We start from the raw sequence: 23,852 nt of genomic DNA on the forward strand, positions 1-23,852 counted from the left end.
AAGGCCAATTGACCTTATGGCCGTTTACCTTATGTCACCGCACCATCACATTAATGCATTGTCATCGAGCCTTGATATGTGTGCAAAGTTTCAATCAAACTTATGGCCATTCAAAGTGGTAATAAGGCCAATTGACCTTATGGCCGTTGACCTTATGTCACCACACCATCACATTAATGCATTGTCATCGAGCCGTGATACGTGTGCAAAGTTTTAATCAAACTTATGGTCATTCAATGTGGTAATAAGGCCAATTGACCTTATGGCCGTTGGCCTTATGTCACCACACCATCACATTAATGCATTTTCATCGGTCCTTGATACGTATGCATAGTTTCAAATTAATCAGACTTCTAGAAACCGGTTAAAATTAAGCTCAAAGATTCGTTACATACGGGCCAAGCTAATAAAAGCGTGTTAATAATGATAGTATCTGTGTCATGGGTGACTTCAACTTGGGCAATATTGTTTGGTCTTATATTGATGATAGTAATGAGCTATATGCAAATATGTAACGTAAATAGTATATCTGAATCCTACTTGGTTGATAACTTATCCAGTTGCGGCCTTTCTCAGATAAATGCTTTTCGAAATCAGCTTTCTCGCATTTTAGACTTAATTTTTGTCAACGATAATGTACATTTTTCTTTACTTGAATGCCTTGACCCTTTATCTACTCCTGGTATTCATCATATACCATTCGTTTTAAAGGTCGAATTCTATGAGTTTAATTCGGTTAATTATGATGAACAAGTTACTAGTTTCTGCTATAGTCGAATGGATGCCGATATGGTTAACCTTGCAGTTGATGCCATTGATTGGAATTCAATATTTTCCAACGTTGATGTTGCCAACTGCTTTGAAATCTTTAAATATAAGTTAGGTGAGATCTGCGTTAAGCACATCCCAATCCTTAAGAAACTCGGATATAAAATACCTTGGTATACAAAACCATTGTTAAAACTTAAAAATTTAAGAAACAAATATTTCAAGAAATTTAAGTTATCCAAATCTGTTACATATAAAGAGAAATTTCTGTTTTATTCAAGTAAATTTAAATCCATGAACAGGGACTTGAAGTGTAATTATACTCGTAAGTTCGAAACTCGAAATCATTTTGGAGATATGTCAATTCCAGAAAATCGTGTTCGAATATACCTTCTGTTGTATATCTCAATAAGAGCGCACTCCACTATTGAAGCTGTTAAACTCTTTGCTGATTTCTTCAAGTCAAACTTGGAAGCTGACACTGACTTTGATCAGGTGTGTTACACGAACGTAAATTCCCCAATAAATTTTTGGATCGCTAATCCTAACGCTCGCTGATATAGAAGAAGGAATCCGACAACTGAAGATGTCTACTAAAACCGATGTGGATGGGTTGTCTTCATACCTATTAAAGAAATGTTCTGCTTTTGCCTCCCCATTGTTAGTTCTGTTAAATAAATCACTTGAACGAGGAGTGTTTATTGATGCGTGCAAAGTCAGTTCTATCACTCCAGTGTTTAAAAGTGGTAATAGGAACAATATTGCGAATTATCGGCCAATTTCAAAGATATCCTCAGTCTCAAAACTATTTGAGGCTACAGTTAAAAATAAAATTTATTTTGCGGTAAATCACTTGATCTCCGCTCAACAACACAGTTTTGTTAAAGGTCGCTCAACAGTCCCAAACCTCGCCGTATTTTCGGAATACTGCATTTCTGCGTTTCAAAATCGCCTTCAAGCTGGATCAGTTTACACAGACTTTTCAAAAGCTTTTGACAGGGTGAACCACACAATTTTATTATTGAAACTGAGAGCTCTAAGATTTCATTCCACTCTTTTAAAATGGCATCATGGGGCATCATCTGATCCTTTCATTGCGACGTCTGGGGTTCCACAGGGTAGCATACTGGGCCCGCTTCTCTTCGTAATTTTCATCAATGATATAACCAGCTGTTTCAATTACTCAAATTTTCTGTTGTACGCTGATGATCTTAAGATTTTTCCGACAATTACGAGCAATGAAGACATGGTAAGGCTACAATCTGATGTAGATAATGTTGCCGACTGGTGTAAACGTAATAAGTCGAATCTTAATAGAAAAAAGTGCACACATGTTGCTACTCAAAGTCTCGCTGTCCGTTACCCACATGGTATAAAATCGATGGTCTTCTATTATCTACTTTAAGTGAAATTACTGATCTTGGTGTTGTATTCGATTGTAAATTTCTGTTTAAAACCCATTTGAATTACATAATTGCGAAGGCATATTCAACACTTGCCTTCATTAAACGATTTATCTCTGATTTTACTGACCCTTACAAATTAAAATTGCTATACACCTCTCTTGTGCCATTCAATAATTGTCACATTACCAGGCTTGAACGTGTGCAAAAAGTTTTTGTTCGCTTTGCCCTACGGTAGTTGCATTTCAATGACCCGATTCCTTCTTACAGTAGTCGCTGTTTGCTTATAAGCCTAAAATCGTTAAACAGCAGACGTTCTATTCTGTCTCTCACCTTTGTTTTCGACTTGATAGGTGGAGCGATTGACTGCCCATTTCTGCTGGCCAGAATTTGTTTCAACATCCCACAGAAGAGTCTACGCAATCACGATACTTTCTGGCTGGACACGGTTAGAACAAATTACGCGTCTAATGCTCCAATTTCAAGAGCTTTAAAAGAGTTTAATATGCTTTCAAATCCTGTGGGTCTGGACTTTTCCTCCACAAAACATATGTTTAAACCGATATTAAATGATTTTAATACGTAAAATTTTAGGTAACTTTTAGTTTTTACGATTAAATAACTGTGTGTCTATTTTTTTTCTTGTAATCTGTATGAAAGAGTTCACGTTTTCTAGATTAATACGAGGTAAATAAATAAATAAATAAATAAAATTCATTTTCTACACTCCCATTTAAAATTTTTCCCGCAAAATCTTGGCGACGAAAGTGACGAGCATGGCGAAAGGCTTCACCAGCAAATGAAAATGATTGAAAGTCGGTATCAAGGATTCTGGGATGTCGGTATGATGGGTTACTACTGTTGTTTTCTCATAAGAGAACCCGATCCTAATCTAAATAAGCGTCAAAAAAAGACACATAACTTTTTATACTCAGTTGAGCAGAGCTCACAGAGTATATTAACTTTGATTGGATAACGGTTGGTTGTACAGGTATAAAGGAATCGAGATAGATATAGACTTCCATATATCAAAATCATCAGTATCGAAAAAAAATTTGATTGAGCCATGTCCGTCCGTCCGTTAACACGATAACTTGAGTAAATTTTGAGGTATCTTAACGAAATTTGGTATGTAGGTTCCTGGGCACTCATCTCAGATCGCTATTTAAAATGAACGATATCGTACTATAACCACGCCCACCTTTTCGATATCGAAAATTTCGAAAAATCGAAAAAGTGCGATAATTCGTTACCAAAGACGGATAAAGCGATGAAACTTGGTAGGTGGGTTGAACTTATGACGCAGAATAGAAAATAAGTAAAATTTTGGACAATGGGCGTGGCACCGCCCACTTTTAAAAGAAGGTAATTTAGAAGTTTTGCAAGCTGTAATTTGGCAGTCGTTGAAGATATCATGATGAAATTTGGCAGGAACGTTACTTGTATTACTATTTGTATGCTTTATAAAAATTATCAAAATCGGAGAACGACCACGCCCACTTAAAAAAAAATTTTTTTAAAGTGAAATTTTTACAAAAAATTTAATATCTTTACCGCATATAAGTAAATTATGTCAACATTCAACTCCAGTTGTGATATGGTGCAACAAAATACAGAAACAAAAGAAAATTTAAAAATGGACGTGGCTCCGCCCTTTTTCATTTGATTTGTCTAGGATACAATTAATGCCATAAGTCGAACAAATATTTACCAATCCTTATGAAATTTGTTAGGCGCTTAGATTCTAGGACGGTAACTGTTTTCTGTGAAAAAGGGCGAAATCTGTTGAAGCCACGCCCAGATTTTATACACAGTAGATCGTCTGTCCTTCCGCTCGGCCGTTAACACGATAACTTGAGCAAAAATCGATATATCTTTACTAAACTCAGTCCACATAATTATCTGAACACACTTTGTATTGGTATAAAAAATGGCCGAACTCCGACTATGACCACGCCCACTTTTTCGATTTCGAAAATTACGAAAAATGAAAAAAATGCCATAATTCTATACCAAATACAAAAAAAGGGATGAAAAATGGTAATTTTATTGGTTTATTGACGCAAAATATAACTTTAGAAAAAAACTTTGTAAAATGGGTGTGACACCTACCATTATTAAGTAGAAGAAAATGAAAAAGTTCTGCAGGGCGAAATCGAAAGCCCTTGGAAGCATGGCAGGAATACTGTTCGTGGTATTACATATATAAATAAATTAGCGGTACCCGACAGATGATGTTCTGGGTCACCCTGGTCCACATTTTGGTCGAAATCTCGAAAACGCCTTCACACATACAACTACCACCACTCCCTTTTAAAATTGTTATTAATACCTTTAATTTGACACCCATATTGTACAAACACATTATAGTCACCCCTGGTCCACCTTTATGGCGATATCTCAGAAAGGCGTCCACCTATAGAGCTAAGGCCCACTCCCTTTTAAAATACTCATTAACATCTTTCATTTGATACCCATGTCGTACAAACAAATTCTAGAGTCACCCGTGGTCCACCTTTATGGCGATATCTCGAGAATGCGTCCACCTATAGAACTAAAGCCCACACCCTTTTAAAATATTCATTAACACCTTTCATTTGATACACATATCGTACAAACAACACATTCCAGGGTTACCCTATGTTCAGTTTCCTACATGGTGATTTTCCCTTATTTTGTCTCCATTGCTCTCAACTGAGTATGTAATGTTCGGTTACACCCGAACTTAGCCTTCCTTACTTGTTCAATTATAAAATAAGATCATAGAGTTAAGACAGGAGTACATATGATACTATTTGTGTACTTAAGTTTTACTATATGGATATATTTATTTGAATGCTTATAACGTTTGTAATAGTTAATCGATTTTGTTGAGTGAAAGCTTATTTTTTTGTAATAAAACAGAGCTTAGAGAGAAAAAAAGAATCTGCAAAAAAATAAAAAGTTATCGAGATCCTTCCTCGCAAAGTATACATTTTTTTATATTTTTACAAAAAAAATTGAAATTCGTAAAGATTGTTCGTTATCGTTGAATTTGCAGGGCCTAGCAAAAAGTGTTGTATGCACGGTTTATACCAAATTTTATTGCCTTTTAAAGGCTTTAAACCGTTTTGGAATTGCTCAATTCGTTCTTGAGACATATATGATTAAGTGGACCCAATTTTTTTTTTTTTTTTTTTTGAAAAAAAAACGGTAATTCGTAAATATCTCAAAAACGTTACCATAGAATTAAAAATAACTTTGATTTTCGGAATCAGGGGGTGATTTTACATAAGAATTTCATAATGGTGTCTCTGGTGATTTTTGGCTGTAAACCATTGTTATTAATAAAAGAACTCTTCAACAACCATATGAAGGACCTTACATGGTTGTTGAAAAGATAAGAAATATTTTAAAATTGAAATAAGTGATGAAACAACTTATTAATTTAAATATGTAAGTTATAAGTTCTAATATTTTAATTCCTCATTCAGGATTTCTTGTAAAAATTCAAATTTTATATATTTTGTATGAGTTGTTTGAATATCAATTATAACATTTTTTTAATATATTTTTTACATTTTTTTTAAACATGAGCATCTTAGGTAGACATATATAACGAGTTATAATTATAAGTATGATTCTGTTCAAAGTAAATATAGTACATGTGCATATATGTAACTCCCCACTCATAGTATTTTGAATACCCCAAAATTATAGGGTTTTAACAATTTAATAACATTTTATATAAATTAGAGTTAAATGTAGGTATATGAAAAACAATATTAAAACAAATTGAAAGAATTACGCGATCATATTTTATTTCATGTTATGTGATAATCGATTAGTTACTTTCGATCAAAATTTCAAAATCACAGTACAAAATAACATGTAATAAGTTTTCAAAATATTTCAATGGTCTTTTTATGTTAATGGTATGAACGTTATGTAGCCTTTTCTTTATAAGTTTTGGTTCTTCTTTATGTCTAAGGCTTTTATAATTTTTAACAAAACCCTCTTGTTGATTTTTTATATAATCGTCCCTATTTTTGTTTCTGTGTTTAATATACCTATCTTTTGCTTTTTGGCTGCAATTTCTTATCAAACCATAATTCACTTTGTGATTTTGTACCTCAAATTAAGTACATTTTATGGTAATATAAAAAGTATTATTATACATTTGAATTGCTTTACTCATTTGTGCTGTTATTGGTAGTTTTTGTTCCACATTTAAGACTCTTATGTTCTCAGTTATAGTGTTATTGAGTCTTTCTACATCTGAATTCCCTGTATGACTATGGGGTTTTGAAAAACGAGATTCTATATTTTCAGATTTTAGAAATTCTTTAACATTTGAGGAATTGAACTCATTGTCAAAAACAAATTTCTTTACTTGTCACTTTGTCGATAAATATTCTCTTAATTTATCTACGATTGTTTGTCTGTTTCTATCAGATAAATAAAATGCAACCGCATGTTTGGAAAACTTGTCTATAAAAATTATAAAAGAATGTTTTGAATTAACAAATGTATCAACATGTACAATTTCATTGATATTAGGTGTTTCAGTAAATTTAAATTTATTTTTAATTGGATTGCGATCATATTTTCCTGAGGTACAAATTGCGCAATTATTAATTATTCTATGTATATAAATTTTCAATCGTGAATTATAAATTCTATGTTTTATTCCTTCATAAGTTGGTATTATACCAACATGACCGGTTTCAAATTTGTGAAATAGCGAAATTTGTTTATTGAGTTCATCCTCACTTTCTATGTCTTTAGCAAAATACGAGCATTTAAAAAATTTTAGTGCATCAGTGGTAAAATATTCTTTCAATTAATTTTGCATTTTATTAAATTCATTATCAGGAAGTTCCGAATAAATGCCTACCTTGCCTTTTGAAATATTTCTTCTAACAATTTCTATAATGTGTCTCTTCTTAATATCATTTTTATCAACAAAAATTCTCTTATTTCTTCCTTATTCCCTTGTAATATAATTTGTGTTTTGAATCGATTTACAACAGTGTCTAAAATTTTAAAATTATCATTAAATTCTTCCTCTTGAGAGTGTATTGTTTGAACTTCCAAAGAATCATTGACACTTACTTGATCAAATTCATGAATTGAGCCTATATTTATTTCATTAGTATTGCTATTCACACGACTTAAAAAGTCTGCAAGCTTATATTCACTACCTTTTTTATACTCAGTTGAGCAGAGCTCCCAGAGTATATTAAGTTTGATTGGATAACGGTTGGTTGTACATATATAAAGGAATCGAGATAGATATAGATCATATCAAAATAATCAGGATCGAAAAAAAATTTGATTGAGCCATGTCCGTCCGTCCGCCCGTCCGTTAACACGATAACTTGAGTAAATTTTGAGGTATCTTGATGAAATTTGGTATGTAGGTTCCTGAGCACTCATCTCAGATCGGTATTTAAAATGAACGATATCGGACTATAACCACGCCCACTTTTTCGATATCGAAAATTTCGAAAAACCGAAAAAGTGCGATAATTCCTTACAAAAGACAGATAAAGCGACGAAACTTTGTACATGAGTTGAACTCATAACGTAGAATAGAAAATTAGTAAAATTTTGGACAATGGGCGTGGCACCGCCCACTTTTAAAAGAAGGTAATTTAAAAATTTTGCAAGCTGTAATTTGGCAGTCGTTGAAGATATCATGATGAAATTTGTCAGGAACGTTACTCCTATTACTATATGTACGCTTAATAAAAAGTAGCAAAATCGGAGAAGGACCACGCCCACTTTAAAAAAAATTTTTTTAAAGTAAAATTTTAACAAAAAATTTAATATCTTTACAGTATATAAGTAAATTATGTCAACATTCAATTCCAGTAATGATGTGGTGCAACAAAATACAAAAATAAAAGAAAATTTCAAAATGGGCGTGGCTCCGCCCTTTTTCATTTAATTTGTCTAGGATACTTTTAACGCCATAAGTCGAACAAAAATTAACCAATCCTTTTGAAATTTGGTAGGGGCATAGATTTTATGACGTTAACTGTTTTCTGTGAAAATGGGCGAAATCGGTTGATGCCACGCCCAGTTTTTATACACAGTCGACCGTCTGTCCTTCCGTTCGGCCGCGTACACGATAACTTGAGCAAAAATCGACATATCTTTAATGAACTTAGTTCACGTGCTTACTTTATAAAATGGTTGTGACACCTACTTATTAAGTAGAAGAAAATGAAAAAGTTCTGCAGGGCGAAATAAAAAACCCTTAAAATCTTGGCAGGTATTACATATATAAATAAATTAGCGGTATCCAACAGATAATGTTCTGGGTCACCCTGGTCCACATTTTGGTCGATATCTGGAAAACGCCTTCACATATACTACCACCACTCCCTTTTAAAACTCTCATTAATGCCTTTAATTTGATACCCGTATCGTACAAACTCATTCTAGAGTCACCCCTGGTCCACCTTTATGGCGATATCTCGAAAAGGCGTCCACCTATAGAACTAAGCCCCACGCCCTTTTAAAATACTCATTAACACCTTTCATTTGATACCCATATCGTACAAACATATTCTAAAGTCACCCCTGGTCCACCTTTATGGCGATATCTCGAAAAGGCGAACACTTATAGAACGAAGGCCCACTCCCTTTTAAAAATACTCATTAACACCTTTCATTTGATACCCATATCGCACAAACAAAGTCTAGAGTCACCCCTGGTCCACCTTTATTGCGATACCTCGAAAAGGCGTCCACCTATAGAACTAAGGCCCATTCCCTTTTAAAATACTCATTAACTCCTTTCGTTTGGTACCCATATTGCACAAACGAATTCTGGAGTCACCCCTGGCCCACCTTTATGGCGATATCTCGAAACGGCGTCCACCTATGGAACTAAGCATTACTCCCTTTTAAAAAACTCATTAACACCTTTCTTTTGATACCCATATTGTACAAACAAATTCTAGGGTCACCCCTGCTCCACCTTTATGGCGATATCTCGAAACGGCGTCCACCTATGGAACTAAGGATTACTCCCTTTTAAAATACTCATTAACACCTTTCTTTTGATACCCATATTGTACAAACAAATTCTAGGGTCACCGCTGGTCCACCTTTATGGCGATATCTCGAAAATGCGACCACCTATACAACAACCACCACTCCCTTTTAAAACCCTCATTAATACCTTTAATTTGATACCCATATCGTACACATTCTAGAGTCACCCCTGGTCCACCTTTGTGGTGATATTTCGAAACGGCGTCCACCTATAGAACTAAGGCCCACTCCCTTTTAAAAAACTCATTAACACCTTTCGTTTGATGCCCATATTGTACAAACAAATTCTAGGGTCACCCCTGGTCCACGTTTATGGCGATATCTCGAAACGGCGTCCAGCTATGGATCTAAGGATTACTCCCTTTTAAAATACTCATTAACACCTTTCTTTTGATACCCATATTGTACAAACAAATTCTAGGGTCACCCCTGGTCCACCTTTATGGCGATATCTCGAAACGGCGTCCACCTATGGAACTAAGGATTACTCCCTTTTAAAATACTCATTAACACCTTTCATTTGATACCCATATCGTACAAACGCATTCTAGAGTCACCCCTGGTCCACCTTTATGGCGATATCCCGAAAAGGCGACCACTTATAGAACTATGGCCCACTCCCTCATAAAATACTCTTTAATGCCTTTCATTTGATACGCATGTCATACAAACACATTCCAGGGTTTCCCTCGGTTCATTTTCCTACATGGTTATTTTCCCTTATGTTGTCACCAGATCACTCAACTGAGTATGTAATGTTCGGTTACACCCGAACTTAACCTTCCTTACTTGTTATACCCAATTTTAGCATCATATTCTCCTAACTCCACTAACTACCTTTGTAATATAGGATTTAAATCTTTGCCAGTGAATTTTGTTTGGATCCACCTTAGTGGTTGATGATCAGAGAGTAAATCAAATTCACGACCATAAATGTATGGACAAAAGTATTTTACAGCCCAAACTATGGCAAGCAATTCCTTTTCTATTGTAGCATAATTTATCTCATGATTATTAACCGTTCTTGAGGCATATGCTATTGGATGTCCATCTTGGATAAGGGCAGCGCTAATAGCAAAATTACTAGCATCTGTTACAATTTTAAATCTTTTACTAAAATTTGGAAACCTTAATATGGGAGCATTGGTTATTATATCTTTCAATTTATGAAATGAAGCAATAAAATTTGGATCGTTTTGATTAACTTTTCTACCTTTTTTAACACGCTTTTATTAGCTTGGCCTGTATGTAACGGAATATTTGAGCTTAATTTTCACCGGTTTCGAGAAGTCTGATTAATTTGAAACTTTGCATACGTATCAAGGACTGATGACAATGCATTAATGTGATGGTGTGGTGACATAAGGTCAACGGCCATAAGGTCAATTGGCCTTATTACCACTTTGAATGGCCATAAGTCTGGTTGAAACTTTGCACACATATCAAGGCTCGATGACAATGCATTAATGTGATGGTGTGGTGACATAAGGTCAACGGCCATAAGGTCAATTGGCCTTATTAGCACCTTGAATGGCCATGAGTTTGATTGAAAGTTTGCACACGTATCAAGGGTCGATGACAATGCATTAATGTGATGGTGTGGTGAAATAAGGTCAACAGCCATAAGGTCAATTGACCTTATTACCAATTTGAATGGCATAAGTTTGATTGGAATTTTGCACAAGTATCAAGGCTCGATGACAATGCAATAATGTGATGGTGGAGTGACATATGGGTTAACGGACATAAGGTCAATTGAACTTATGACCACCCCAAATGGCCATAGATTTGAAACCTTGCACGTAATGCGAAAAACGCAATCCTTTATTAATGATAGAAGTGGATGCATGGCACATCTACGAAAGAGCATACTGGAGCCCTTTCTTAACGCGCTTTTATTACATTGGCCTGTATCTATGTAACGGAATCTTTGAGCTTAATTTTCACCAGTTTCTAGAAGTCTGATTAATTGGAAACTTTGCATACGTATCAAGGACCGATGAAAATGCATTAATGTGATGGTGCGGTGACATAAGGAAAACAGCCATAAGGTCAATTGGCCTTATTACCACTTTGAATGGCCATAAGTTTGATTGAAACTTTGCACACATATCAAGGCTCGATGACAATGCATTAATGTGATTATTTAATAATTTTAATCTACTATATTTAACAATAATACTGTTCAGTGAATCACCTTGATCAATATGAATTCGTACTAAACCATCAATTTTCTCTAATAATATGTGAACTAAATCTCTATCTACATTTTGAGGTCTATACAAACTAGGCTTTGTTTCATCAAATAAATATAATTCACTAATTTCAAATTTGGCTTTTTCAAAGATTTTAAATAGCTCGTCTAAATCTTTTACTAATACAGACCTGCAATAATTAAAAATGTCCGCATAATTTTTCTTAGGTTGAAATTGCTTCATAATATTTCTTTTATGTAATTTCTTCCCAACTTAAGCTATCTAGTTCTCCAATGAGTTTCGCTATATTTCCGATTATCTTTTCATTTGTTATAGTTTGAAGTCCATTGTGAGTTATGTTTTGATAAATTAAAAGTGGCATCTACAGATTTGATGAAAGCAATTGGATTGTGATTTTCATCCAATGGTTTTAACCGTCTAAACTGTTCTATTAAACCTTTTGGTTGCATGTTGAAGCAATCAGTCACTTGCATATGTTACGCTGTAAAATTTGATGTTGCTTTTGCTGCTGATGTAGCAAATGTTGCTGTTGTTGTACAATTAGTGCTTGTTGACTAATTGTACCTTCTAACTCCGCGATCCTTTGGGCTAATACTTCTAAACCTTCCATGTTTAAATTCCTCCGATTTTTATCAAATTCGTTCTGCCGATTTTTTGCATGCATATGTGTATGTTTTCAGCTTCTTCAGGTACTTTTATATGCTGATTCATTATATTTATGTAAAACAAACGTTCGAGTCCGACTGCGCCAAACAACTTATTGACAGTTTGAAGCCAGCAACGGCTTCAACATCTAACACCACCAATTACACTGACGTACCTACAATTAAAAGAACAAGTAAAGGTGTCTAAGTTCGGGTGTAACCGAACACTAATATATTCAGCGTGAACTTCAATCGCACATTTCATTTCAGATGAATTACTTTTCTACATAACACGTGGCACCGCCCGTTAAAAAAAATGTTCCTCTTACAATAAAACTTGATAAGTGAAATATCGTTGATTCAAAACTATTTTTTAATATGTTATAGCTTATTATTCAAGTCTACGACAATTTTAAACTTGTTTTATATCTAAGTTGGCGTGTTCTTTAACCGTTCCCGTCCATTTTTACTAGAAATATTTTCTGCTATAAGGAAAACATGTGTACGCAGTTTCATTACGATATGTTATTTTTCTTCGAGTCATGGCTCCTGAAACATAGAAAATAGCTTAGTCATAAAAGGGGCGGTGCCACACCCATTTTCAAAAATTTTAGTGTTTTCCAAGTTAATTTTATAATTCAATATAGAAAGTAAAATTCTATTAATACAAAGCTCTTTTTCGCTAAGATATAGCTTATTGTTTTCGTCTACGACAATTTTAAAAATCTTTTATATAAAAGTGGGGGTGATCTTTAACCGATCTCGTCCATTTTTTCTAGAAATATTTCTTGTTATAGGGAAAATTTGAGTACCCAATTTTATTACAATCCGTTAATTTTTCTTCGAGTTATGCCTCCCGAAACATAGAAAATTGCTTAGCCATAAAAGGGGCGGTGCCACGCCCTTTTTTTAAATTTGAATTTTTTCCTATTTGTTGTTATAAATCCACTTGGGAAATTAAATACCATTGATATAAAGCTCTTTTTTTGCAAAGATATATCTTATTTTATTCGTCCACAAACCTTTTAAAAATATTTTATATAAAAGTGGGCGTGGTACTTAACCGATTTCGTTAATTTTTCTTCAAAGCATTCCTTGTAGTAAAGGCAACCTCTCTGCCGAGTTTTGTTACGATAGGTTTAACGATTTTTGATTTATGATTAATAATATTTGTAAAATTGATTTTATTACAAGTGGGCGGTGCCACGCCCATTTTAAAATTTTTTTCAAATATTTATCAAGAGTCTCAATATCAGTTTACACGTCAAATTTCAACATTCTGGGAGTATTATTTACTAATAAATAAGTTTTTTTGTTTTTTCCAAAATGTTATATATATAAAAAGTGGGCGTGGCTATCATCCAATTACGCTTTTTTTCAATACCAATCTATTCTGGGTCCAGATAAGCTCGTGTAAATTTGGTGAAGATATCTCAATATTTACTCAAGTTATCGTGTTAACGGACAAACGGACGGACGGACATGGCTCAATCAAATTTTTTTTCGATTCTAATGATTTTGATATATGGAGTCTATATCTATCTCGATTCCTTTATACCTGTATAACCAACCGTTATCCAATCAAAGTTAATATACTCTGTGTGCAAAGCACCCTGAGTATAAAAAGGCTGGTTTAATTTATTGAGCAATTGATTTTCGGAAGTGGGAGTAATGTAGGGTATTACTGTTCTTGTTAATTTAATTTGTATTGTTCTTGTTATTTTAACTTTAATAAAACTTAACTCCTGTTTCACTTTGAATGGTTTCAATATTTATCAAGTTGTTTAAATAGTTATTTTCAAATTACTCTTTCAAAAATTTTCATTCGGTTTTGAATTTTATAAACATATTATAGCATAAATTTAGGTGTCGTGAAAAAAAGCTATTTTATAAAAAATAAAAATAGTGCATATAATTAAATAGTGGTTTATTTATCAAGCACTACACTGTTATCCCTGGTGCTTAACCGGTTGTGTGTTTTCAGGTTCCCCCCCTTAATTCAGAAAACAAAAATTCAGAAACACATTTTTTCAGCAAACATTAGTCAGAACCCTTTTTTCAGAAATCTAAATTTCAGAAATTAAAATTCAATTACCATATAGAAGTCAAAATTCAGAAATCAAAGCTCAGAAGTCAAAATTCAGAAAGTGGTATAATGGTGTGAGCTACAAAATTGCGAGCTTGCGGTGGCTGGAGGAAGCACGAACAGACTACCTGATTTCCTATCTATGCTTCGAGGGGGCTCTTAAAGCCGCAATAGAGGTGGATGGTTTGCGCAAGGGTGCTGAAATGGCGGACGAGGCGATACACATGTACACAGATAGTTCCAAAGTAGTCGAAGAAGTAGGGTCTGTGGTATACTGTGCTGATCCGGAAATAAATAGATCCTACCAGCTGCCAGATCACTGTAGCCTTTTCCAAGTGGAAGTATCAGTCGTAACCAAAGCACTGGAAATATTCGTGACGGGGAAAAGCAGTCATCTATATTAGGTCCCAGGGCATATGGTAATAGATGGAAATGAAAAAGCGGATGAACTAGCTAAAAAGGGCACATCCTTGAAGCTCGATTCGAGAGAGAGAGGGCTGTAGATGCATGACGGGATTCTGAATGGACACTGCCTTCTGGCATCAGATGCCTTTAAATTAGGCTTGGTAAGTGATAGCAGATATAGGAAATACGGGTTGGAGGAGGAAACGATGGAGCACGTTTTGTGCTCGTGCCCTGCGCTTGCCCGGCTAAGACTCCGGCTATTAGGAGTGATAAAGCTGTCAGATTTAGAAGCATAGGTCCTGGAAAGCTTATAGTATTTGCCAAGAGGACGGAGTTATTTTATAGCATTGGTCCTGGTTTTTGATACGGTTTTTCAGTTTGGTCGTTAAATAAACTTCTTAATATAATCGATTAATTTCAAATTGATTAATGTTACTTTTGGAAATAATAATAATTTCAATTTCGCAACATCTTTCCTTCATATACATTCATATTAGCAACATTTTACTCCGTAGTTTTGTTACATTTAATGATTTTTTTGGTATACTAATTTTTAACCTACTTTTTTCCCCCATACAATTTTCTATATAAATCTGTAACTATATGCCTGATTTGACTTTCGATAAAACTAGACTTGGTGATAGGTCAAAAAGTGGTCCTAGGCTTGTCTCAGCAACTTTTGCATCGTTTTAATAGAGTTATGTCATTAAGGCGGAATGCAGGGAGATGTGCGAACCACAAGCAACCCACATGCACATGAAACAATGTTGCTAAGAGGAACTCTCGAAAGGAATTTGGGAAAATTAACCTTTCGAAGACGAGCTTTATGAATGAGTTCTCTGGGATCATGTATAATAATGTGAAAATTAGTAGAGTGGAAAAGCTTAAATATTTAGGAATATGGTTTAGCTCCAGCTTAAGCTGGACGGAAGACATAAATAATTTAAAATTAAAATAAATCCCATTTAATGTCGCGCTTTATAGAAATAGGAATATTATTCCTCGGAAACAATTATGGCTGCTATATAATGCCTACTTCCTGTCGCACATCAATTACTTAAACCCCATTTGGAGCCGATGCGCAGATTATAAAATGAACGAACTGCAGCGGTTGCAAAAAAATAATAAAAAATATACTCTCACTGCCCATTAGAACGCCTACAGCAAGTTTGTATGAAAATAGACTAGATATTAAACAAATTAGTACATTACAAACGCTCTTAGCCGTGTTTAAAATTAATAAAAAATAGTTTAAAAAAACTAAAAAAAACACGCTTTTATAGCAAACCGAACTAAAATTTAGAAAATAGTTTTCAATTAAAAAGAGTTTATATAACAGTAGTAGAAGGTCAAGCAATCGTTTATAGTTAATCATCTCAAAATAAAATTATAATAAAATTTAAGTTATTAACAGAATAATTTAATTCAGAGTAAAAAGCGTGGAGTACATTTGACTACATTTCATATCTTTCCTCGCAGATAGTTGCCAATAGAATGATTGTAACATTCAATATCAAGCACCCCACGCTTTTTACTGTGAATTAAATTATTCTGTTAATAACTTAAATTTTATTATAATTTTATTTTGAGGTGATTAACTATAAACGATTGCTTGACCTTCTACTACTGTTATATAAACTCTTTTTAATTGAAAATTATTTTCTATTTTTTAGTTCGGTTTGCTATAAAAGCGTGTTTTTTTTTTAAACTATTATTTATTTTTATTTTTTTAGTTCAATTAATTTTAAAAGTTTTAGTCAAGAGTGATGAAACCTCGAAACGCCAGCGGTCCATGGATGAATCCAACCCCACGGCACCGAAAAGGGCCAAGACGCAGGGTGGCTGGACGCGGTCTTTCGCCGAAATTGCCAAGGGTCGGCAGATCATTGGCATTATAGACGAGAGCAGCGAAGATGGCAGGATCCCGAAACAACAGTGGAAGTGGATCAAGGCCGCGCTCGCTACGGTGGCCATTAAGGTTAAAAAGACAACCCTGGTCCACCGCCATATTACACCTATGAAGAGTGGTTCCAGGGCAATGTCAAGCTAATTGCCTGTGATGACACCAGGTCGGTCAGCCTCTATAGGTCCGCCGTCACGCTGATAGGGGTGGTATATCCGGGCGCGCGCCTCAAGGTAGTGGAGGCGCGTGATATCCCCTCACGGCCAAGGGCTAGAGCCTGGGTTCCAGTGACGCCAACGGACCCAGCTGACATCCTGGAGCTGCTCCAGGAGTACAACCCGCCACAGGTTTGGAAGTCAACCCGGATAAAACCGAGCTTGTTCTCTTCACGAGGAGGAACGAAGTACCAAATCTTACACCGCCAAGAATTGGGGGTACGTTCTTAGCGTTTAGCGATCAAGTCAAGTATATGGGAGTTATTCTGGATAGGAAGCTATTATGGAGTGACCATATAGTGGAGCGACCCAAGAAGGCAGAAGCAGAGCCGTTCACCTGCAAGAGGAAAATTGGCACCTCCTGCGGATTCTCCCCTAAGGTGACCTACTGTATTTACACAGCCATTGTGCGCCCGATTTTTCTTTATGGTGCCTTGGTCTGGTAGCCTGCACTAGCTAAAAGTACCTATCTTAAAATGCTTCAAAAGGTGCAACGGAGTTCGAAGCTCTGCATTACCGGGGCTATCGGCTCCACTCCAGATTCCGTTACATACATACATGGATACATAGATACAAAGATAGATACAGGCCAAGCTAATAAAAGCGTGTTAAAAAGGGCTCCAATATGCTCTTTCGTAGATGTGCCATGCATCCACTTCTATCATTTATAAAGGAATGCGTTTTTCGCATTATGTGCAAGGTTCAAATCTATGGCCATTTGGGGTGGTCACAAGTTCAATTGACCTTATGTTCATTAACCTTATGTGACCCCAACATCACATTATTGCATTGTCATCAAGCCTTGATACGTGTGCAAAGTTTCAATCAAACTTATGGCCATTCAAAGTGGTAATAAGGCCAATTTACCTTATGGCCGTTGACCTTATGTCACCACACAATCACATTAACGCATTGCCATCGAGCCTTGATACGTGTGCAAAGTCTCAATCAAACTTATGGCCATTAAAAGTGGTAATAATGCCAATTGACCTTATGGATGTTGACCTTATGTCACCACACCATCACATTAATGCATTGTCATCGAGCCTTGATATGTGTGCAAAGTTTCAATCAAACTTATGGCCATTCAAAGTGGTAATAGGGCCAATTGACCTTATGGCCGTTGACCTTATGTCACCACACCATCACATTAATACATTGTCATCGAGCCGTGATACGTGTGCAAAGTTTCAAATTAATCAGACAAACCGGTGAAAATTAAGCTCAAAGATTCCGTTACATACAGGCCAAGCTAATAAAAGCGTGTTAATAAAAACCACTTAATAAAAATAATCGCTTACTCAATATAATAGACAATGCATCATACAATCTTCGAAATATATCAACAATTAAAACTACGTTTTTCAGAACAGGGAAGAGTGCAAATTCTATACGCAACATGGCGTAAAATTATACAATAAACTACCGGCAAACGTCAGAACGTGCCGTAGTATTGCTACCTTTAAGAAATACGTAATAATGATGTTACTTCAAAACTACGATTTTAACATTATATAAAATGCATAAAAATGGCTAGCAGGAAATTATATGGCAAGTACTGTGCATGCATGGATTTATTCCTTTCTTTTTAATATTTTCTTTTTGAAATACACTTTTTTATTGGAAAGTTTTATAAACATAAAGTTTATTATTATTATTATTATTATTAATGTTAATTGTAAATGGAATGATGGAATGATTTGGTTAAGTAACTCGCTACAAAACGATTTGTGCTTAATAGCGGAGACACGAACCTTGCTACGTCGTTTTTTTATTTTTTTTTATTTTATTTATGTTTTTATACTTTTGTTTAAGGGGACATAGAACTTCGAATTTTAGCTTAAAAGTAGAATTTTGCATTTACGGGTGTATAAACTTACATATTTGTAAACTTACTATATATTAGAGCGGGTCAAATTTTTTCCATCAGGAGTATAGCAGAAACGTAATCTACAGATGATTCTAAGAAAAATTGCTGAAGACACCATAGCTCTGAGTTCGATTTCGAGTCCCCACTTTTGCAAAATAGATATTTTGCCATATGAATGTAGGGTTTGGCCAAAAAATCTTCATAGCTTTTGATAGAATTATAGGAAAAATATCATGTTGGGCTTCCTTTAAAGGTATATTACGTAAATTTCAGAATCTGTATTAATATCTATAGTGTTTTTGAATTTTAGAAGAGATATCCGGCTTAAATTATGAGAAATTACCCTAAAATGAACTTTTAACTACTATATTCTAATTTTTAACAAACTTCTTATGCAAATTTTTTTTTTTCTTTACAGCTAAAATAAGTTCAGAACATTTCCAACAACTTTCATTCAGACAGTTTTTCTATTTTCGAATTCGTTTTAGTAGAAAAAAATTTAAAAAAAAACCTATATTTTCAAGTAATGAGCAAAAAACACAATTTTGATAATTTTAATGTAATTTATTTAAAAAATTATTTTTTACTTAGAATTGACCATTTTAACGTATTTTTCAAAATAAAAGTAATGTTATGTTATTATTTTTTAAAATCTATTTTGCTCTCCATTCGTGGTTGTTTTTCACCACTTTCTTCTGTAACAGCCATAACACCTTCACGGTTTTTTTCTATAACACGTTTGGAAACAGATGTTAACAACTATACATATATTTCTGTTCCTTGTATATGCATTGGAATATTAGGATCATCTAGTGTTGGCTCATCATAATCTAAGAATTGTTTCAAGTGATCTTATGGAATTTTTCTTGTGGATGCTGGTTCAGATAGTAAATTATCGTCATTCAGATCAATCATATCAGTATAATCTGAAGCATTAAAATTGATATTATATTTTTTGTAAACTCTGGGTTTAGATGGATCAAGTATTTTTTCTCCATAGTATAACATTTTTTTGATAGCTCTATCATGTATGGCTTTTCTATCATCAAATAACATTGTTAATAAAATGTTTTCGGGATGAGCGTAATATGAATTATTTTGGATTGCACCATCTAAAATATTATGTAAATTACGTGGTAGGTATCGTGTCCAACGAATAAGCTTTGATAAAAGTACACTGCCATATACAACAGAATTATATTATTTTACATTGAAATACATTGGCACATTACTTCTAATAATATAAACTGCTAGAATTTTCAAAATGTCCGATGGTGTATTAGTTGTTGTATATAGATGTAATAACCTGCTTGCTTTGTTGCTTTGGTTAGCCATCGAGAATATACAACTGATCAGGACCAGCTAAATCAACGGAAACAGCACCATTTGAAATTGCTTTGGCCATTTGATATAAATATTTAACATCTGTAGATAATTCACGTTCTTGTTCATCGCAGAGCATACAAGGCATATTTTCCAATGCTATTGGTTCAAAATCACTTACAACCTGAAAAATAAATTTCTTATATCAATTAAAATTAGTATAAATAAGAATTCATGACCTTAACACCGGCTTATAATAATTGAATATTCAATTATTATTTTGTCCAAGAGAAACTGAAAAAAATAAAGAAACATTTACTGGCATACTGCGATGGTACCATTTCGAAAACCGCCACGTAATCATCATCAGACATTTTCGTAATGTTATCAAAGGTTTCGAACCGCGAATCACACAGTGAAAATGCAGCTGCCTCAACCACTAGGCTATCCTGCTTGCATTTGTTTCCTTGCTTAATTCAGTTTATCTCATTTCTACACTAGCAACACAATTGAGACATTCTGTCTCTATATTAATTTTGTGTGTTGTATAGATTTGTTTTTGTAAAGTTCCATCTCGTTGCGAATGAGAAGCTTTGTAAACTCGGACTCAGTTTTACATATTTATGTTTGTTTGTTTAATGGTGTGTTCAATTCATACTTATTATTTAAGAACTCATGAGCGTAACACCGGCTTATAATAATTAAATATTCAATAATTTTTTTTTCTAAGAGAAACTGAAAAGAAAGAAAGAAACATTTACTGGCATATTGCGAAGGTACCGTTTCGAAAATTGAACACACCATTAAACAAAACAAACATAAATATGTAAAACTGAGCCCTACTTTAAAAAAGTTTCTCATTCGCAAGGAAATGGAGCTTTACAAAAACAAACCTACATAACACACAAAATGAATATAGATACAGAATATCTCAATTGTGTTGTTAGTGTAGAAATGAGATATACTGAATTAAGCAAGGAAACAAATACAAGCAGGATAGCCTAGTGGTTAAGACAGTTGTAGTTTCACCATGTGATTCGCAGCTCGAATCTAGGTGAAACCTTTGATAACATTACGAAATCGCCTGATGATTATTACGTGGCGGTTTTCAAAATGGTACCATCGCAATATGCCAGTAAATGTTTCTTTCTTTCTTTTTAGTTTCTCTTGTAAAATAATAATAATTGAATATTCAATTATTATATACAGGTGTTAAGCTCATGAATTCTTAAAAAATAAAAATTGCACACACCATTAAACAAACAAACATAATATGTAAAACTAAGCCCGAGTTTACAAAGCTTGTCTTTCGCAACGAAATGGAACCTTATAAAAACAAATCTACATAGCACACAAAATTAATATAGAGACAGAATATCTCAATTGTGTTGTTAGTGTAGAAATGAGATAAACTGAATTAAGCAAGGAAACAAATACAAATAGGATAGCCTAGTGGTTAAAACAGCCGCGGTTTCACCGTGTGATTCGCGGTTGGAATCTCGGTGAAACCTTTGATAACATTACGAAATTGCCTGAATGGATATGAATTGAATATTCAATTATTATAAGCAGGTGTTAAGCTCATGAATTTTTAACAAAATTTGTGTAACCTACCCCGAAGAGAAGGGGTATATAATGTTTGTTTGTGTGTGTGATTCCCCATACATGTACGCATACACATATGAAGAGGCACGTTACCATTGGGTGGAATTCTGGTAACCACACAGGCAGTTGAGAGGTCACGGCGGTGGAGTCTCCTTGACCGTAGCTCTTTCGGGATGGGGTGGGGTTTTGCCATGTCTCAACTATGGGTGGACGCCTTTTCCAGATATCGCCATAAAGGTGGAGCAGGGGTGACTCTAGAATTTGTTTGTACGAAATGGGTATCAAATGAAAGGTGTTAATGAGTATTTTAAAAGGGAGTGGGCCTTAGTTCTATGGGTGGATGCCTTTTCGAAACATCGATATAAAGGTGGACCAGGGGTGACTCTAGAATTTGTTTGTACGATATGGGTATCAAATGAAAGGTGTTAATGAGTATTTTAAGAGGGAGTGGGCCTTAGTTCTATAGGTGGACGCCTTTTCGGGATATAGTTATAAAGGTGGACCAGGGTTGCCTCTAGAATGCGTTTGTACATTATGAGTATCAAACGAAAGGCGATAATGAGTATTTTAAAAGGGAGTGGGCCTTAGTTCTATGGGTGGACGCCTTTTCGAAACATCGATATAAAGGTGGACCAGGGGTGACTCTAGAATTTGTTTGTACGATATGGGTATCAAATGAAAGGTGTTAATGAGTATTTTAAAAGGGAGTGGGCCTTAGTTTTATACGTGGACGCCTTTTCGAGATATCGCCATAAAGGTGGACCAGGAATGACTCTAGAATGCGTTTATACAATATGGGTATCAAACGAAAGGTGTTAATGAGTATTTTAAAAGGGAGAGGGCCTTAGATCTATGCGTGGACGCCTTTTCGAAACATCGATATAAAGGTGGACCAGGGGTGACTCTAGAATTTGTTTGTACGATATGGGTATCAAATGAAAGGTGTTAATGAGTATTTTAAAAGGGAGTGGGCCTTAGTTTTATACGTGGACGCCTTTTCGAGATATCGCCATAAAGGTGGACCAGGAACGACTCTAGAATGCGTTTATACAATATGGGTATCAAACGAAAGGTGTTAATGAGTATTTTAAAAGGGAGAGGGCCTTATTTCTATGGGTGAACGCCTTTTCGAAACATCGATATAAAGGTGGACCAGGGGAGACTCTAGAATATGATTGTACGATATGGGTATCAAATGAAAGGTGTTATTGAGTATTTTAAAAGGGCGTGGGGCTTAGTTCTATAGGTGGATGCCTTTCGAGATATCGCCATAAAGGTGGACCAGGGGTGACTCTATAATGTGTTTGTACAATATGGGTGTCAAATTAAAGGTACTAATAACAATTTTAAAAGGGAGTGGTGGTAGTTGTATGTGTGAAGGCGTTTTCGAGATTTCGACCAAAATGTGGACCAGGGTGACCCAGAACGTCATCTGTCGGGTACTGCTAATTTATTTATATATGTAATACCACGAACAGTATTCCTGCCATGATTCCAAGGGCTTTCGATTTCGCCCTGCAGAACTTTTTCATTTTCTTCTACTTGAAAATGGTGGCACACCCATTTTACAAAGTTTTTTTCTAAAGTTATATTTTGCGTCAATAAACCAATGAAATTACTATGTTTCATCCCTTTTTTCGTATTTGGTATAGAATTATGGCATTTTTTCCATTTTTCGTAATTTTCGAAATCGAAAAAGTGGGCGTGGTCATAGTCGGAGTTCGGCCACTTTTATACCAATACAAAGTGTGTTCAGATAATTATGTGGACTGAGTTTAGTAAAGATATATCGATTTTTGCTCAAGTTATCGTGTTAACGGCCGAGCGGAAGGACCGACGATCTACTGTGTATAAAAACTCGGCGTGGCTTCAACCGATTTCGCCCTTTTTCACAGAAAACAGTTACCGTCCTAGAATCTAAGCGTCTACCAAATTTCACAAGGATTGGTAAATATTTGTTCGACTTATGGCATTAAATGTATCCTAGACTAATCAAATGAAAAAGGGCGGAGCCACGCCAATTTTTAAATTTTCTTTTGTTTTTGTATTTTGTTGCACCATATCATTACTGGAGTTGAATGTTGACATAATTTACTTATATACTGTAAAGATATTAAATTTTTTGTAAAAATTTCACTTTACAAAAAAATTTTTTTTTTAAAGTGGGCGTGGTCGTTCTCCGATTTTGCTAGTTTTTATAAAGCATACATATAGTAATACAACTAACGTTCCTGCAAAATTTCATCATGATATCTTCAACGACTGCCAAATTACAGCTTGCAAAACTTCTAAATTACCTTCTTTTAAAAGTGGGCGGTGCCACGCCCATTGTCCAAAATTTTACTTATTTTCTATTCTGCGTCATAA

The 23,852-nt window shown here is 34.7% G+C and overlaps 1 protein-coding gene across 7 annotated transcripts in view; it reads left to right on the plus strand.

Annotated features, from left to right (window-relative positions):
• LOC137244225 (lysosome membrane protein 2) overlaps window positions 1-23,852 on the plus strand; it is a 913,474-nt gene that overhangs the window by 382,095 nt on the left and 507,527 nt on the right. Inside the window, exon 1 of one of the 7 annotated variants that reach the window (XM_067772922.1) lies at window positions 18,122-18,238. The exons of the other annotated variants lie outside the window; for them this stretch is intronic. Coding sequence (XP_067629023.1) covers window positions 18,217-18,238 — 22 coding nt within the window. The 5' untranslated portion in view covers window positions 18,122-18,216. Of the gene's footprint in view, window positions 1-18,121; window positions 18,239-23,852 lie in introns of those variants that run through there. 7 annotated transcript variants of the gene reach the window in all.

Source organism: Eurosta solidaginis, chromosome 3 (genome assembly GCF_040869045.1).
Source record: "Eurosta solidaginis isolate ZX-2024a chromosome 3, ASM4086904v1, whole genome shotgun sequence".
Classification (NCBI taxonomy): domain Eukaryota; kingdom Metazoa; phylum Arthropoda; class Insecta; order Diptera; family Tephritidae; genus Eurosta; species Eurosta solidaginis.